Source organism: Sclerotinia sclerotiorum, genomic scaffold (genome assembly GCF_000146945.2).
Source record: "Sclerotinia sclerotiorum 1980 UF-70 scaffold_7 genomic scaffold, whole genome shotgun sequence".
Lineage (NCBI taxonomy): Eukaryota > Fungi > Ascomycota > Leotiomycetes > Helotiales > Sclerotiniaceae > Sclerotinia > Sclerotinia sclerotiorum.
Genome location: NW_001820829.1, coordinates 307,621 through 325,111, shown reverse-complemented (window position 1 = coordinate 325,111; position 17,491 = coordinate 307,621). Strand labels below are relative to the sequence as shown.

Below are 17,491 nucleotides of genomic sequence, written 5' to 3'. Positions count from 1 at the left end.
ATTCACATTTTCCATACTAAACTAGATACTCTACCTACATAATAGATACAGAACGAATATCATATCCAAGGATCACAATAAAATCATAAAACCAATCTTAACCATCTTCATTAATTCCTCGTGACAAAAAGAAAAAATAAAGAGATACATCCACTAAACAGTACACTCCTAGGTATAATAGAAAAAAAAAGTTACTCCAATCCACTTCAACAAGAAACACCGCAGCTAGTTTCCGAAGTCTCAAGCTTCAAACTCCATTTTCCATCCTGCTAGAACACCTATCCAGTCTGCCTCAATATACAAGACACAAAAGTACATCCATTCAATCATTTACAAATCCCTTCCGTCTCACCTTGATCTTATCAACCTCTTCTTCTTGGAAGGTGTTCCATTAGCTGTAGGAATCCCTAGAGCAATTTTGCTAGTCCTCGAGCTAGAGATTGTAGGGATCTTCACCCTCACCATTTTCTCTTTCACTTCTTCCGCTTCCTCAGACTTGTTCTCGTCCACTATTCTTTCACCACTCTTATTGACCTTCCTACTCTCCATCGTCTTCTTGTCTTTCCTCTCTAGTGTTTGATACCGAGCAATTTCCTCAGCCCATACAACCGACTTTCTCGGTTTGCCCTGAGCTTTCTTCTCCCTCCTAACTTTCTCTTCAAACATTTCCTTCAATTCTTTTTGCCTCTTTGCCGGGTTCTCTTTCCCATTTGCCTTTCTTGCTAAGAGTATTTCTGGAAGAACAGCACCTGCCTTGTTCTTCCTAGTATTGACACGAGTCAAAGCGGCGAGTTCTTTTTCGACACTTTGTTTGAGAGTGATGGTCGTATCGCCATCATGTCCACCTAACCTTCGAACTGGAATGGAGCTAGGCGCTGGAAGGGGAATTTTAGGCACTGGTGGACGGGTTCTGCCACTTCTTCTAATAGATTTAGCTTCCACATCTACCTCGTCGATAGATGGTGGCGTAGCCGCGCGGCTCTTCCGTGAAGGCGATGTTGTAGCTGGGAAGCTTAGGTCAAACTCCTCTTTTGGTGCCTGTACTGGCGATGATGCTTCAGCATTCATGATGTCCCCAAGTGGAATTCGAAGAGGTGAATGGGGTAGTGACTTTCTCTTTTTAGGAGCGGGAGCTGCGGCTTTCGCAGCTTTATCTGCTTTCACTCGGGTGAGAAATTGGCGAAGTATATCCGTATCATCGTTCTCGAATGAGGAAGTTGCACTCAAAGAGAAGGCGTCGTCGATGTCAGAGGTCGTGGCAAACGCTGCCGATGATTCAGATAGCGTAACATCAGCTTCGGGATTGATAGGCTGATTGTTAGCGTGCAGGCTATTGATTGGCATCAAATCGAAAGACTCGGGATCCTCGATAGGGTCAGATTCCGCTGTATCCTCCATTTCGTTGATATTGTCATGAGATGACCGGTTTGAAGACGAAAGCCCAAGATTTGCAACATTGATATTAGGTTCGAGTAAGATTTCACCTAGCTCTGACATAGAATCATCCATATCTTCGTCATCAGAATCTTCCAATGGAGCCACGTGAGCCGTGGGGCTTTCCTTAACCAGTTGGATGTCTTCAATGCCACTGAAAGCTTGTTGTCGATGAACATTAGCCGGTAATTCAACCGAGCAAGCATCAGTGGTCGAATGCAGCATCGACTCTTGGGAGTCAACACTACCCAAATTATCGTTGCCCGAAACTGGTTGGTCAAGAAGTTCTACAACAATGTGATTTATTTCTTCGACGGGGTTGGGCATTCCACAATCGCTTGAATCTCCTTGGCATTCGTCCGTATCTTCGGTCGTATCTCTAGAAACGAGTTCTTGGAGATGAGGATTTCCTAGGGTCACTGCGGAATTTAGAACACCGCCAGTGCTTTGAAAACTTTTCTCGGGCTCGAGATCTCGATTGCTCGCTGCAGAATTGTTTGGTGATGTCACCCCCGTGTTCTCCATAACGAGAGGCCTCTCAACCCGTGACTCTAGCAGTGGGTCACTGCGACGAGTGCTTCTGCGTAAGCTTGTTCTCTTTTGCTTGACGTTTTTAATAGAATTTTGATTAAGAAGGTCCTCCGTTGCTGCATCAAAAGTAGTGATTGATATATTCTGCTTCTTGGCTGATTCCGGAGCTGAGGTAAGCCCTGTACCTTGAGACTTGTCATTCTCAGAGGATACATCTTGTTTGTGGTCAATGTCCATTGCGTTCGTTCGATCTTCAAGGGTTTCGATTCGGCGAGGAATAAAATCGAGTCCAGCATGTGAGCTATATTTTTCATGAACACTCAAGACTTTCTCAAGAATATGAACGGGCTCTGAAATTCTCCCACGCATTGATCTTCGAAGGCATTGTCTCTTTGGTGTCTTCTTGGGTGACTGTTGAAATCCTTGCTTTGATTCTATTTCCTTCTTCCCAGTAGTCATCTCAAAGTCGAACACCAAGGAAGTGTGTCGCACATGATGCTTCTCATTATCCATCTGCGCGTCGTCCATTGGCATCACCGACTTCCTAATGCTCTTCCTCGCCGCCTTTCTCCTCCTCACGGGACTACCACTCGCTTCTTTATCCTTCGTCGGAGAAAGTGACATACCCACACTCAAACCTTGACCCTCCCCACCAAGTAACATCTGTCTCAATGGTTTTCTAGGCGTAATAACCACATTGGCATTCGTCCTCTTCCTAGGCACTACTTGTGACTTATCCGGACTCCCCAGCACATTCTTCCTTGGACTACTCATGCCCGTCATAGTATTTTCATTCCACTCGCCATTCTTATCTTTCCCCTCATGCCACTTAGCTTTCGAAATATCTTCCTTATTTCCTACCACCCTCGCCTTTTTCCTCGAACCCGCGCCTTCCTTTTCCAACTCTAGAAACGCGTCGTTATAATTCTCCTTATTGTCCTTTGCGGCTCGCAATCCACCTCTCTTTTTCCATATTTTTTGGCCATGTAAGCGCGGGGCATGTGAGACCACTGGTGCTCGTTCCCAAGCTTTTAGTATTTTTCCTGTAGGCTGCGGTGCGAATGCATCTTTGTATATATCCCTTCTCGGCATTAGACCTCGTTGTCATCATATAACTATGTGCAGAGCGAACAAAGAAACGCGCTCACCAATTCTCTCCTTTGTCAAATGATCTTCCCTCCATAATGAATCCCCTCCTCGAATGTGGATTCACTACCAAACCAATCGATCCTATGCTGTATCCTATTATACTCTTGTAACCGAATACTTCTTATAATATTCAGCGATAAAACAAAAACAATACCAACAAAGTCCTCCAAGATCAATATTTGCAGATTATTGATTGTAAGGATGTTTTGTTCTTTTAATGTTATGTCTCTCCCATCTGCCGAGGGGATATAATCAGTCCTCGTGTTTTCATAAACTGAAAAGAAGTTCACATTTTGGTCCGTGCTGATTGGTTCATCATTTACATGTAAACAAACCCAGACCCACCAATGTTATCTCAAGGATATTTGCCACTAAGCCGAAGAAATCTTAGTGTCTAAATTATTTAGCGGCAGGTCAATTTAATATCTGGACCACCAAGTGGGATTGATTGATTGCTTATTTGATCGATTGCTCCTCACATTCACATTCACATTGACATACACATACACACATAACCAGTGTACCAAAACCAAATATGCCTCCTAAAGGAGCTAGCACAGCAAAAGTACCCATGAGGTTGCCACCACTGCCCAAATTGAGGGTAAGGAGACCAAATCAGACTGATTCAAACCCATGTCTGGCTATCATGACTTCTGTTCTCAGTAAGATTCCCCCGCACCACTTATGTGTCTTCTGATTGCGTAGATACTAATCCTCATTCGCCAGCATGCTGGGCGTCTTCCGGATATAATGTAGCGGGATGCCAGGCCCTTGAAACGCAATTGAGAACTTGTATGGATGCGCCCGTATGTTTTCCCGTCTTCTTGTCCTCCGCCTCCAAAATAAATCAAGGATATTGCGACGGCCTGCTAACACAACCCGCGTACAGAAAGCCGCAGCACAGAAGAAGAACACGATTAATTATCACTTGTCACGGATGTATCCCAAGATTGTTGGACCACGTAAGAAGAAATGAATGGATTAGAGAATATTTTTACTGGGTGTTGATGAAATAATGTGCGGCGTCAAGAAAGTAGGGAGAGACATTTCAAGATGTATACAGGGTATTCTCGTAACAGAAGAATATGGCAGCCCAAGCAGTATGAAAATATGTGGAAAGAGCATGGAAGTGTAGACGTACTTGCACGTACTTGTATATCAATCTTCATGATGGGCTTGTGCATATTGCGGTAGCAATCATGGCGTAAAGGGAGGGAAAATATCAATTGAGATGCAAATGTAACATATCAGAAAGTTTTGAGCGGAAAGTAAGAGTTGTAAGTTGGTATCAAAGATGTAGTATTTCTACGGCATTCTGGTGATTCATTCCCACTCCACCATGGTATATCTTCCGCTAGCTGTGAGGCTCTTGTTTCATAAACTAATCTTTCGCTATATGCTCTGTGAAGGCAATAGATGCGCCTTCTCCCATCGTCCTCCACCATGCATAGGCGCCGTTTGTAAAGTACGCCAGCGCCAAATAACACCTTTGTGCCAGAAGCAATAAACCCGACTTCATATTCCCACCCCTAAACCTTCCTTTATCGTCATCGCAACGTGTAATCATAAACCCCCCATCCATGAATGTTAATGTTGATATATCAAGATAAACCATGTAAAGCCGTATCCATCAATGCTTCCACTCCACATATTTCCTCATCCTGGTGTCATACTACCATTTAACGCTCACCCTCATTGCTTAAACAAAATAACTCAATCTCCCCAAGTTGCCCGGTATACTGATATTGTGACTTTTGTGCCTCACTCCATTCTTGAAATGCGATTTGAATGTCATCATCTGACTCAATAGTGACAAAATCCCCATCTTCGTCACGGTAACGGAGCCTCATGGTACCTCGAGCAATAGCATTGGTCGAAAATCTTCCAACTTTAGCATCTATGCGATCCGTAAGGGATTGATATGTGATGTTAAAGGCCACCACCAAAGTAACGTAGTTACCATCACAGTTTACCTTCACTTTAAGCTGTGTCGGTAACGACATATCGCTTTCCGGTGGAAGATTACCGCTTATCAATGATGGTGGCAGGCGGTTATCGAGTGCGTTTGCTGGAATCTGAGTCGTATTATTGCGACCATAATTGGGCTGTGACACGCCAAGGTTTTGTGGACCATTTGGGTATTGTAACCCATTGGCATACTGCGGTGGCTGTTGCTGTTGGCGATCTCTTTGGGCACCAGGCGACTGGGTGTTTGTCCTTACTGGCAATCCACTGGGGGAGTTATTCTGGGATCTGGAAACGCCAGCATCGTAAGCTGGGTGCAGGTGTGCCGGAATACCGGGAACGGCGGGAACTTGGCCTTGAGGGGTGCTCATAGCTCCGTTTGGCAAACGGCGAACGCCTTGCTGAGCATTGATGTCAGGGGTGCTATATGAGCGACTTCGTTGTTGTGCAGCTGCAGCCTGTGATTGTGAGGCCATAGCAGGAAGTGATGGCCTCTGCGGTGTTCGGCCATTCATCTGGTAAGAAGCACCGCTTATAGAATTTTGGCTTTCCCTCGACGGTACCCGACCAATCGCAGGTGCGGTATAACGATTATTGTCTTCCCAGGACCCCTGGGATGTAGGTTGACGTGGGAATTGAGATGTCTGAGGAAATTGGAACATTGCAGAAGAAGCAGTGCTTGTTCGCGCGGAGGATGCCGGTGACTCCCCGATAGGCGAAAAGTACGAGTCCCCCAATCTTTGACCAGGAGACGGCAGTGAGCCAGACATTTGAGTCTGCAGACTTAGTGGCGGGGATATGCCCATACCGACCGGAAAACGTGGCGCTGGTGCTCTTGCAATGCCAGCTAAAGACTGATTGCTTTCTGTAGTTGCGGATCTCGAACGTAGGCTAGAACTAGACGAATTTCGAGCCATGCTAGGATTTGGCGGCATTCCAAAATTTGGGGGCATTCCAGAGTTTGGCGGAGATCCATATGCGGTCGTGCCGTTGTATTCTTCCTCTTCCTCTTCTTCCTCTTGTTGAGCGTAAGGATTAGGCATTGATGCAATTTGATCACGCGCCCATCCGAACTCTGGTGCTGTATCTGGACTAGCGCTTGCTTGCGCGCCAGTATTGGCATGTTCTTTCTTTTGCTTATCGACACCTTCATACCACTTCTTCATGGTCTCCTCATTAGAAAATCTGATGATGAAGTTTTCAACGCCTGGGTCTCCCTTCCACCATATTTGAACTGTGTAAGAACCTGTGAAATCATTAGCAAAAAAACTTTACGGACGTGAAGAGATGACAATGTTATACCTGGCTTGGCAGATGATACTACATCCGTCACATTAGTCATGAAAATGCGACCCTTGAGCTGTAGTTTGGCGTTCTTATCCTTTTCCTTGATCTTGTTCTTATCCTTCCGGTCCTTTTTGTCCTTTTGATTTCCCATAAGTTTATCTTTGGACTTGTTTGGATTAATCTCTTTGCAACAGAGGAGAATGCGCTCAAAGAGATAAATAGTATACTGCTCGGGTTCGTAAGTATTGGGTGAAACTTGATTAAAGGAAAGAGGGAAACGCACCTCTTTCGGAACGTCACTCTTCCCAGTAACCACGGGAAAATGACCATGCAGTATTAGGTCACCAAAGTGATCAACTCGGTGGTTTTTCCAATCGTCCACGCGGCCACAGAGATCCAACAAAGCTTCACCTCTGAGCTCCCGATCGACCGCGGCATTTGCCTGGTGGAGCACACGATTCGACGCCTCGATACCCAGAGTGAGATCTTCTTTCGCCTCGTCACTAGCATTCGTTTTGTCTCGAAGATCCTGTTCACTTTAGCGTCAAATAACTCCAAAATATAGAGCGTGATGTACCTTTAACAAGAGAGGATATTTTACTAGACGTTGCATCGGCTTCAGGAGGAAACCATCCAGAGTATTAAAGTCCACAACGACAGGGTGATCTGCCATGGTAATTTTGTCAAAGTTGTCTTTCGCTATAGTCGCTGCCTTCCGCTGGTTTGCAATGAATGGTTGGTAAATGCTGAATGCCTCCTCATAATTTCTGAAAGGTAGGCCCCATTCCTGTTTATCGACTGGCTGAGAGTTTGTAGTCTCGATTTTGATGAGGAATCGTCGCTGAAAGTCAAGGATCGCATTGATGTTAAGAAATATGTCGTGCACGACGTCGCCTGCAATTACGCCCTTTTGCTCGATTGTCTTCTTTAATTCGTGCAGGTTCTCCAAATCTTGGACATATTTACGTTCCGTGTCGACTAATTCCCGGACTACATGCTGCCTGTAACTCATCTTGGACCCAGGCGCCGTGGCACACTCGCTGGTATCCTCGGCCTGCGATGTGAGGAGCAGGCCACGCTGTTCAGCCACATCGAGAACGATATTGATAACTTGGGTAACCTGTCCGAAATGGTAAGTGGGGTTTCTCATGTTTTCCAATTTCAACGATGTTACAAATGAAGGAACTATAAGCGCAAACGCTCGCAGACCTTTGACACAACTCTAGAAGGATGTTGACCATCTTCACATGTTATCCCTTGACTCATCCCAGGATTCCATGCACATTTTATCCCTTGACTCAAGCGACGACCTCGGAATGTGCCAAGCCTCCTTGAGGTCTTAGAAATGTTCACGCAAAATCACAATAGAGACAAACGTACCTTCACGAAACCAGTCGTGTCATCACCAAAAAGATCTGATAGAGCAAAAACGTCGCCCGGCGGGATTTGTAGATCCTTCATACAAGCTTCAACAAATTTGAAGGCTGCCATCTTAGATTTCTTTGGCTCGGCCATTTTATTATCGGGCAGTGGTAGGGGCTCTGCTGGTTTGAGGGTGTTGTACAGCGTCACCAGAGGGGTACCTTTTCGCAAACAGCGCCAAAGCGAGGACACTGGGTCCATATCCTCCTCGGCTTCATCTTCATCGTCCGAATCAACAAAATGACCGTTGAATCCCGGAACTTGTGCTAATCTCTGTCGTAAATTGACGCATATCTGATATAGTGATCTCGAGGCGTCGGCTCTCTGGTTAATGATATTGTTCGTCGCAACTACATTTCCGCCTTGTACTGGCATCGCCAGCGGGGCCGGAACAAGTGTCGCAGAAGTAGATAAAGAATTTAATGAAGTCGTAGAGGAAGTCGTGAAAGCAGTCGAGCCCGTGAGCTGCGACGATCTTGAGTTATGGCTCATTGTCTGACTCAAACCAGTTCCGTTGCCCTCGGCGCTTCGATTGTTGAATACAGGCGCTGTATTCGTTCTCAAAAGAGGTCCATGAGATTGAGACTGGGCCAAACGAATGGCAACACCGCCAGATGACATGAAAGTTGAATGAAGCTCCAAATGATTGACGATGAATTAAATTGTGATAATTTGAATTAAAATAATATTCCGCTTTTCCACTTAAAGGGGAAGAATAAATCTATTCTGGACAATATAAATTGTCACTAGGTTGAACTGCAGGTGGATGGAGGTGGTCTGGTCGAGTCGAGTGCTGCGGTGTGCGGTCTTCTTTCGCAATACGTTTTCGTTGGAAGGGTTGTTTTGGTAGTCTCGGTGGGGAACTGAATAATAATTTGGGAGTAGGAGTGGATTTCAAGTTTGTTTATTCGAACACATTTGATTGCGGGTCATCCATGTGCAAAGTGCAAAGTGCAAAGTGCAAAGTGCAAAGTATGCGAAAGGACCTACTGTGCCCAGCACTCCGTACTCAGTACTGACGGTCACTGCCTGCCTGCTCAAGTTGTGTAATTTTGAATCGTGAATCGTCTACTCCGTATGCCATTCGATTTTTTTCGATCAGGGGATAGTGATGGGAACTCTCAGGGTTTGGAGGAGTACGATGAGGTTAGTTAGGTTGTGAGTGTGAAGGTCGTGTGGGAAGTGGGTTTGAATTTGAGTTGGTTTGTATGGGTGAGTGGGTAGAGAGGGTTGAGTTCTTGTCTCAGAAGTGTTGCTTTGCCATGGGTTAGTGTGTGATGGATTAAGTTATGCGCTAAGTTACTAAACAATAACTGTCGACCTTCTTCAAAGGGCTGCGTGAAGGGAAGGAAGGAGGATGTGAACATTTGCATCACATGTGTAAAAGATTTCCAAAGAAACGAAATCGGTCGGATGAGGTGATTTCAATTTATTAGATGGAAAGATATTCTATTCACTTGTATGTATTTATCTATACCTAGGTATGTTATGTTAATCTGTATATATAGCTAGGTGTATAGATATGATTCAGCAATAAGTTCTACTACAAACCACCCAAGGTTAATCTATCCTGAAACTGGACATCAACCCATTTTCTCCCAATACTATACTTCAAAACCTAAAGTGTGATGATTGTTAGTATCTAGGTATGGCTGTATTGAATATACTAGCAGATATTGCTCAATTCATCTCTTCCTCTAATCTTCGCCTCCATCTTGTTAATAGTATTTTTTGATTGTATCCATATCCATATCCATTCTACAGTACAGACCCACCGTCCCTAGTAGCTCTCTCCCCTATTTACAGATGTTTACTCGTGGTAAGCTTCCAATGAATGTCGATAAGGCAGATTGCTCGCTCTGATAAGGGATTTGTAAGATTTAGGTAAGTTGTGAACTGGTGAAGCTACCCAGGTATCTATACTTTCGATACTATCTATACACCTCATCTTATTAGAGCACAAAAATCGATGCTTGATGCTCCTGTTGTTATTTTATTACCTACCCACACCTAAATAGGTATTCCATCTCCGTCCGGGAATTTCGTCCATTCATTTAACCAACCCTTTTCCTTCGATAAAACATGAAATACTTACTTACTGCCTAATTAGGCTCCGTAATTATATCTCCGAGGTGTGATTGATCCTCCATTCCTTCTCCCTTCCTTCCTAACGGCTTCCATCAATCACTCACCACCCAATTCTGTCATCTTGTGAATGGTTTTTGATCGAAAATGTTAATCTATTTTTGACCCCTCCGCACTCCATAGGCACCTACCTACATACATGCTAGTTTAGCTTGTTCAAGTAATCATCTTCACCGGAAAGTAAAAAAAAAAAGAGGACAAGGCACAAGGCATGAGGGCATGAGGCACAACTCTGAATTGGTGAACTCCACAGCATAGATTTTTCTCCAGCCTTGTATCCTAGCCCGCCGCGTGATCGTTGCCAGAACACGCATGCCAGGGTGTGCAGTCGTGCAGCGCAGGAGTGCTACCTCATCAACATGTGCCCGTTAACAACTCAACCCTCCACCCAGAAACATAACCTTATTAAATTATCTACCTACCTACCTACTACTTGTACCACGAAATCCTTTTCTTCATAAGTCATACCTAATATTAGGCGATTTTCATATTTCGTCAAGTCAAGTCCCTTCTTAATTTATCCCTTGAACACAAAATCTAAAATAAACTTAATCATTCAAATCACTACTACTACTACTACTGCCGCCAAGTTTGTCATCAGTCATGTCTAGCTCTCTTCGGAGGTCTCCTCCTGATGAAGGCTATAGTGAACATCCTTTGACTGTTATCAATCAATTCAAATTCGAGGACTTGCCTTCATGGCTTGCAGATTTATCTCCAGAAGATCGTGCTGGTAAGTAGCAACCCGCCTCGTGCTCGTGTGATGTATTTCGTTCTCACATTCATTCATTCGCTGCAGAATATATTTTGGACATCATGAGTAGATTACCAACGTCGGAAGTATGGGATATTGTTGGGCGCCTTAAACCTCGACTTAAAATTGATTTCTTCTTTCACTTACCATCGGAGATCTGTTTGAGGATTCTCAGCTTCCTTGACCCAGTCTCACTAATAAGAACCGCCAGCACCTCGCGACATTGGCAAATGTTAGCATTCGATCGAAAATTGTGGGAACAACTATATATACGGGATGGGTTCAGAATTATCAGATCAGAGGTTACGAAATTCGAGTACCCGGGGGGACAACCTTCGTGGATGAGCTCAAGGACCGGCTTCGACCTCAATCTTCCAGCCAAGCGCAAATTCACCACCAATTCACAGCGTATGGTATCTAGTCCTGATCGGACTAACGACAATCAAGACTTGGACTTGATGAAGCAGACGTCAATATTTGGACCGGCAAGCACAAGGGAAATCAAACAAAGTCCTCTTGCGGAAGACGCGATCATGATGGATGCACCAGTCTTACCAATGGATAGTGGCAATGTTCAGACCTCATTTTCTAGCGCAGAGAGAATTATGCCTGGAGGAAAAGGAAAAGGAGTCTCGCGTCCCAGGCAACTACCCACTCTAGCCGTTGTAGACCGTAGTGACGGGGAAGAGAAACTTAATTGGCATTATCTCTATACCCAAAGAAGACGCCTAGAAGCCAATTGGGAAGCTGGAAAGTTTACCAACTTTCAATTACCGCATCCTATGTATCCAGAAGAGGGTCATACAGAGTGTATCTATACTATTCAGCATACTCAGAATTATCTGGTCAGTGGTAGCCGTGATAAAACCATACGAGTCTGGGATCTTGAGAGAAGACGCCTTGCTCTTCCTCCCTTGGCAGAACATCTCGGATCAGTACTCTGCCTCCAGTTTGACCCTGATCCAGAAGAAGATCTTATTGTCTCTGGAAGCAGTGATGCCACGATCATCATTTGGCGGTTTTCGACAGGTAAGATCGTGCAAAGGTTAACGACAGCACATAGAGAATCAGTTTTGAATGTTAAATTTGACAAACGTGTGCTTGTCACCTGTTCGAAAGATAAAACTATCAAAGTATTCAATCGCCGACCTATCAACGGAGGTATCATAAACGAATCAGCTTCCATCCAGATACCAAATCTTGGCTTCGAAAACAATCCCTCTGCGGGTCCCACCATACCGCCGTACACAAATATCTGCACATTACAAGGTCATGGAGCTGCGGTTAACGCCGTTCAAGTATTGGGTGATGAGGTCGTGTCTGCTTCAGGCGATCGAACAGTAAAAATCTGGAACTGGAAAAAAAACACTTGCACTCGAACCCTATTGGGTCATAACAAGGGAATCGCGTGCGTTCAATACGATGGTCGTCGTATAGTGAGTGGTAGCAGTGACAACGAGGTTAAAGTCTTCGACAAAGAATCCGGTCTTGAAGTAGCCAGCCTTAGAGGTCATACGAACTTGGTGAGGACCGTCCAAGCTGGATTTGGTGATTTACCATACAGCGCGGAAGAGGAAAGAGAGGATGCAAAGCGGATTGATAGAGAATATTTCAAGGCTGTGAACGGTGGATTGGTCGATCAGAGTTATCAACAAGGTCGTCTCAAAAATTCTGGGTCCTCAAAGCCAGAAGATATCACTGCTTTTGGTGCTAAATTACCACCGGGTGGTGGAGGTTGCAAATATAGTCGTATCGTCTCGGGATCCTATGATGAGTCGATTCATATATGGCGAAGGGATAAAGAAGGTGTCTGGAAGCCTCAGCATACTCTCCGACAAGAGGAAGGTTCCCGAAGTGCAATCAGGCAGTGGGCTAGAGTACCTCGAAGCATTCCCAACAAAAATGCAGCATGGCTCCTGGGGCTGACGCCTGGATCAGCAGGTGACGAGTCACCCTTGGGAGATATTTCTAAGCTTGCCCCGGAGGACCAAGTTGACAAAGCAATTGCGGCTGGTGCAATAGGTCTACGTCAAACGCTCAATGAGTACCCAGATTTACTGCTTCACGAATACTTGAGAGTTGCTATCAATCGTTTGACAGATCACACAAAGCACTTGATGAATCTTGTTTTTGTTGCAGCTCTACAGGCAAGAGGCTGCGATTTATCTGACCTGCCTCCTTTGCGCAATGATTCAAATACGACTACAGCACCGGTAACAAGTACTGCTGCACCAATTCCTCCAACAATGCCCAATCGTGGAATGCCCCTAGGTGGTCCTCATCCAACGCATGCTCGTGTCTTCAAACTTCAATTTGATGCTCGTAGGATCATATGCTGTAGTCAAACACCAACGATTGTGGGCTGGGATTTTGCAAATGGTGATAAGGATATTATTGAAGCAAGTCGATTCTTTGCTCCAATGGAGTAGTGCGAAGAAAACACGCACCAGGTGCAAGGTTTGACATTTTAATTGAGGAGTTAGATGGACAACAAATAGGGATGAACCAGGCTGAAGCTGTGCAATCCGGGCGTTTTACGGGAGGTGGTAAATGACTATCGGACGACAAATTTTACGAAACTATGATTTTTAATGGGGAATTGCATATAATATTGGTATTGATTTTGCATATGCATAGGAAGCCGTGGCATCACTCATCTGAGGCGATAGATTATTATATTGTTCGATGTTTATATATATTAATTGTGAGATATTAGTATCTCAACAATGTATCCCTTCATTTTGTATACTTCGGTATTAATAGATGAGAATATATTTTCTTATTTATTTTATAAGTTTATTATTTTGTTTATGTTTTGATTTTTATCTTTTAACTTTTGACTCCTAATTGTTACGAGGTTTGCCGTCTAGATCATGTGGAAGTGCTCTAGGCTCTCGAGGTGGTTTATAACTAGGCGTCAAGCAGGGACTTAAAGTAATGACAATAATGATATGCAATTCGTGACTAATAGTAGAGTATACTAAATGATTGATCTTGAGCACGAAGCTCTACACAAAGGAAACCATCCTGATTATATAGACCTTCATGCTTCGTGGCTCGAAGGGAGCGAAGTGTTACGAAGGTAACAGTCAACCTGTCCGTATAAGCTTCGACCCTATGGAAAAGCAAGGAAATTTACATACAAAATTGTATGACAACTTCCTCACGAGATCTCCCCACCCTTAGCAAGCTTGGACATATAGTCTGATCCAAGTCACGTGATGGACCCTGCATATTCAGGGATACAAATCGTAGGTCCATACGAATCGAAGGTCCATAAACTTTCAGGATCCAAGAGATCCAATGAAGGACGAAGGTCTATATAATCAGGATGGTTTCCTTTGTGTAGAGCTTCGTGCTCAAGATCAATCATTTAGTATACTCTACTATTAGTCACGAATTGCATATCATTATTGTCATTACTTTAAGTCCCTGCTTGACGCCTAGTTATAAACCACCTCGAGAGCCTAGAGCACTTCCACGTGATCTAGACGGCAAACCTCGTAACAGTACTGGACTTACTCACAAATTTGAAAAAATATTCTCTATATTTAAGAGGTTATATTCGGTATAAATTGAAATAATTCACCACAAATAGAATTATTATACTGGTGAAAATAATATTATATGATGGTAGGGATTATCTGATTACTTTTGTGTTGATCACACATCTTTGAATCCTTAATGGTAATACCGTTTCCTGTGAAACTAGGATACTTGAGTACTTCATTGATATGCCGGCAGTTTGTGTCTAATTGTAGATTGCGTCACTGTCGAGTTATTTTACAGTTTTGTTAGTCTAGACGGGTTTCATTTAGTATAGCTTATCTTTGATTCTGAAGATACTGATATTGACTTTTAATGATTAAGAGCGATCTGCAGAGGAGGTGAGGCTTTCAAATCATGCTGTGTAGATTACTTTGGGATGATAATAGACTGACAATCTGAAAAATAACTATAGATTCATAGTTCTAGCTACAAACGATAACTTTCTCATATCCACAGGATATTTCTGCAACTATTTTCTGCACGTTGGGAGTTGAGGTAGGTATTTAGCCAAAGCATGATTATATTTATTATATTCTAATCTTCGATTTAAAGCTACACCGTAGTTAAAACGATCCAAGGAAGCTTTTTAAAATATCAGAGAAAGCTAGAACTATTGCTTTGATGGGCTAGTCGATGCATAACATAGTCACGATTAACATAGAGGATATAAAACACTACCACATGCAGCAAAGACGGGATACATGCAATGAAACCAGCGACTAGGAAGAAGAATAGCAGTTTAAGTAGATAAATCCCGCTATTTCTCTTATATCTACTACCCTAAACATCTTTACCTCGAGACTCCATAACGTGACATCTTCGATTTCGAATATATACTAGCCTTGATGTTCCCTTTCATAAAACACCTGGATTCTTCTCTCCAAATATGAGCTTTTGATTTCAATACTTGAAAAGTTGAAAATTCCATTCAATGAGGAGAAATTCTCATATCTTTGTTGTGCTTTATTTTCTTTCGGAGTTGCTTTTGATTTTTTGTTCTCTGTATTTTTATAATGTCTGAGCAAGGGTATGTGTGTAAGATTTAGAAATCCAGCGGACATTTAATATTAATACTGATTTGATCAAGTAATGTGATTAATCATACGCAGCAATGCGCGAATCAAACAAGCCGAGAGCTATATGGATAAATTCAAGAAGCAGGTGCCCGGTATGAAGGATGGGGATGGTGAACTATGCGATGACATGGTCAATGGATGTAAGACATTTAGAGGAGCTTTCTGTTGGTATCCGAAAATCCTCTTCAAATAGAAAACCCATGATGAATAAAATATCACACGTACTAATGGTCAAATTGAAAGAGAAGGTAAGATTTGGTATCTTGGGACAAACGAATTTTCGTTGGTGAGAGAGTGGGGCAAATTCAGCCGCATCAAGCTTCCCGAAGTAAACCCTGGAAGTTGTGCTGTCAATAGAATCTCACATATACTTTTGTACATCTCCCTTTAGTAAATTATATGTCCCGAGCTACTTACTTTGATCTATAAATTTTGATTATTTAGGCTACAAATTCCAGATATTCTTTTATACTACAAAGATACCAATATTCAATAGATCTAAGACTCGAAGGTGTTTGGGAAAATTTTCATCCTGATTCCGAAACTGTAAAGGACGATAAGAATTAAACCTTACTGTGTCACGTTCCACACGACCGTTTTATACCATCCAGCCATGAGTGTGAAAACTGAGTAAGTCAACCATTTGTCCTCGCTCAATGGGGGATTAGTGAGAGATATCTCCGAATCCATTGAGAATATTTCCCGTCCCACGTGAAGCTAACATACCAATCATCTTAGTTTTCCCCCGATTCGAGCATGTCTCTTCGACATGGATGGCCTCCTGATAAACACCGAAGACATGTATACCCTATGCGCCAACCATGTTCTCGCCACGTACAACCGACCTCCTCTCCCATGGTCCATCAAAGCCAAACTCATGGGTGTTCCCGGTGGTTCCACTAGTTCTGTATTCATGGACTGGGCTCAACTTCCCATCACAAAAGAACAATACGCCTTAGAACAACGCGAACAGCAACGTCTCCATTTTCCAGAATGTAAAGCCTTACCAGGCGTTGAGAAATTACTCAGGGATTTGAGTACAGCACGTGATGTGAAGGGTAATAAAGTGCATATTGCATTGGCGACGAGTAGTGAAAAGTATAATTTTGGATTGAAGACGAGTAAAGATGAGACGAGGAAGTTGCTTGAAGTTTTTCCGGAGGGGAGACGAGTTTTAGGTGATGATCCTAGGGTTGAGAAGGGGAGGGGAAAACCGGCGCCAGATATTTATCTGTTGGCTTTGAAGTTAATTAATGAGAGCTTGGGAGAGAATGAGAGACCCATAAAACCGGAGGAGTGTCTTGTTTTTGAGGATTCGGTGCCGGGGGTGGAGGCGGGTAGAAGAGCCGGGATGAGAGTTGTTTGGGTTCCTCATGAGGGATTGGTAGCCGAGTATAAAGGGCAGGAGGAAATGATATTGGCTGGGAGGATGGATATGATGATTGGGAATGACGAACAACTGGGTGATATTGGTGACGGCTGGGGTCAGTTACTCCCTAGTTTGGAGAATTTTCCATATGAGGCATATGGAATCGTCATTTCATAGAAATATTCCACATATTCAGACCCGAGTTCGGTAGATTAGACTAGAATTCTTATGAAAGTATTCCATAGAAGACAAGTAACCTCAAACATGAAGCTTTCATAGAAATATTATATTTTTGGTGCACTCAATTGCAGGTCATTCAGAGGATCTTCGTCCTGTGATGTTTAATGCTTCAGTGAGCGAAGTCAGAGGTCTTCGAATTCAATGTCAGAACTCTTAGCATCAGGCTTACAGCAGATACTATCTATATGTATTAATGGACATATTTTGAAGTCTGTGTATGTTTCCGCAAAGACGCTGAAAGATATAGCGACGAATTGGAACAACAGGAGGAACCTGTCAAGAAGCTCCTGCCTGTGAGAATTTGGCTCGTTCTATCAGTGCTTTGATCATAGATGACTAGGAACATCACCACGGATGGGGACAGTTGAAGAAAACGATATTCCGAATCCAGAAGGATGGAAACGATTTTTAGCCGGTGATATTTGAGCACTACGGAGCGCTGAGACGTGCATTTAATAGAGCTAGTACGGATTGTTAATTGCGTCACGGGTAAACAGGAGAATAGTCTCCACACCCCAAAGGGAAAAGCGAGTTATGAGCTATGAGTATTAAATAGCCCTCAGCTGTCTT

The 17,491-nt window shown here is 43.4% G+C and overlaps 6 protein-coding genes across 6 annotated transcripts; 4 read left to right on the top strand and 2 right to left on the bottom strand.

Moving 5' to 3' along the window:
- Window positions 1-348: 348 nt before the first annotated feature.
- On the bottom strand, window positions 349-3,057 carry SS1G_05723 (hypothetical protein; the record flags this gene model as incomplete). The annotated part of the gene is made up of 1 exon (XM_001592752.1): window positions 349-3,057. One exon carries the CDS (start codon window positions 3,055-3,057, stop codon window positions 349-351), a length of 2,709 nt encoding a protein of 902 aa, XP_001592802.1.
- Window positions 3,058-3,649: 592 nt separating this feature from the next.
- On the top strand, window positions 3,650-4,090 carry SS1G_05722 (mitochondrial 37S ribosomal protein YmS-T; the record flags this gene model as incomplete). Its single annotated transcript, XM_001592751.1, has 3 exons — window positions 3,650-3,776; window positions 3,841-3,920; window positions 4,004-4,090. 3 exons carry the CDS (start codon window positions 3,650-3,652, stop codon window positions 4,088-4,090), a joined length of 294 nt encoding a protein of 97 aa, XP_001592801.1.
- A 703-nt stretch (window positions 4,091-4,793) lies between these two features.
- On the bottom strand, window positions 4,794-8,409 carry SS1G_05721 (hypothetical protein; the record flags this gene model as incomplete). The annotated part of the gene is made up of 5 exons (XM_001592750.1): window positions 4,794-6,325; window positions 6,382-6,592; window positions 6,650-6,895; window positions 6,944-7,486; window positions 7,747-8,409. 5 exons carry the CDS (start codon window positions 8,407-8,409, stop codon window positions 4,794-4,796), a joined length of 3,195 nt encoding a protein of 1,064 aa, XP_001592800.1.
- A 2,127-nt stretch (window positions 8,410-10,536) lies between these two features.
- Window positions 10,537-13,116, top strand: SS1G_05720 (hypothetical protein; the record flags this gene model as incomplete). Its single annotated transcript, XM_001592749.1, has 2 exons — window positions 10,537-10,666; window positions 10,733-13,116. The coding sequence occupies 2 exons, from the start codon at window positions 10,537-10,539 to the stop codon at window positions 13,114-13,116; spliced, it is 2,514 nt and encodes an 837-aa protein (XP_001592799.1).
- A 2,133-nt stretch (window positions 13,117-15,249) lies between these two features.
- Window positions 15,250-15,505, top strand: SS1G_05719 (predicted protein; the record flags this gene model as incomplete). The annotated part of the gene is made up of 2 exons (XM_001592748.1): window positions 15,250-15,263; window positions 15,346-15,505. 2 exons carry the CDS (start codon window positions 15,250-15,252, stop codon window positions 15,503-15,505), a joined length of 174 nt encoding a protein of 57 aa, XP_001592798.1.
- A 420-nt stretch (window positions 15,506-15,925) lies between these two features.
- On the top strand, window positions 15,926-16,858 carry SS1G_05718 (hypothetical protein; the record flags this gene model as incomplete). The annotated part of the gene is made up of 2 exons (XM_001592747.1): window positions 15,926-15,942; window positions 16,051-16,858. 2 exons carry the CDS (start codon window positions 15,926-15,928, stop codon window positions 16,856-16,858), a joined length of 825 nt encoding a protein of 274 aa, XP_001592797.1.
- Window positions 16,859-17,491: the final 633 nt, after the last annotated feature.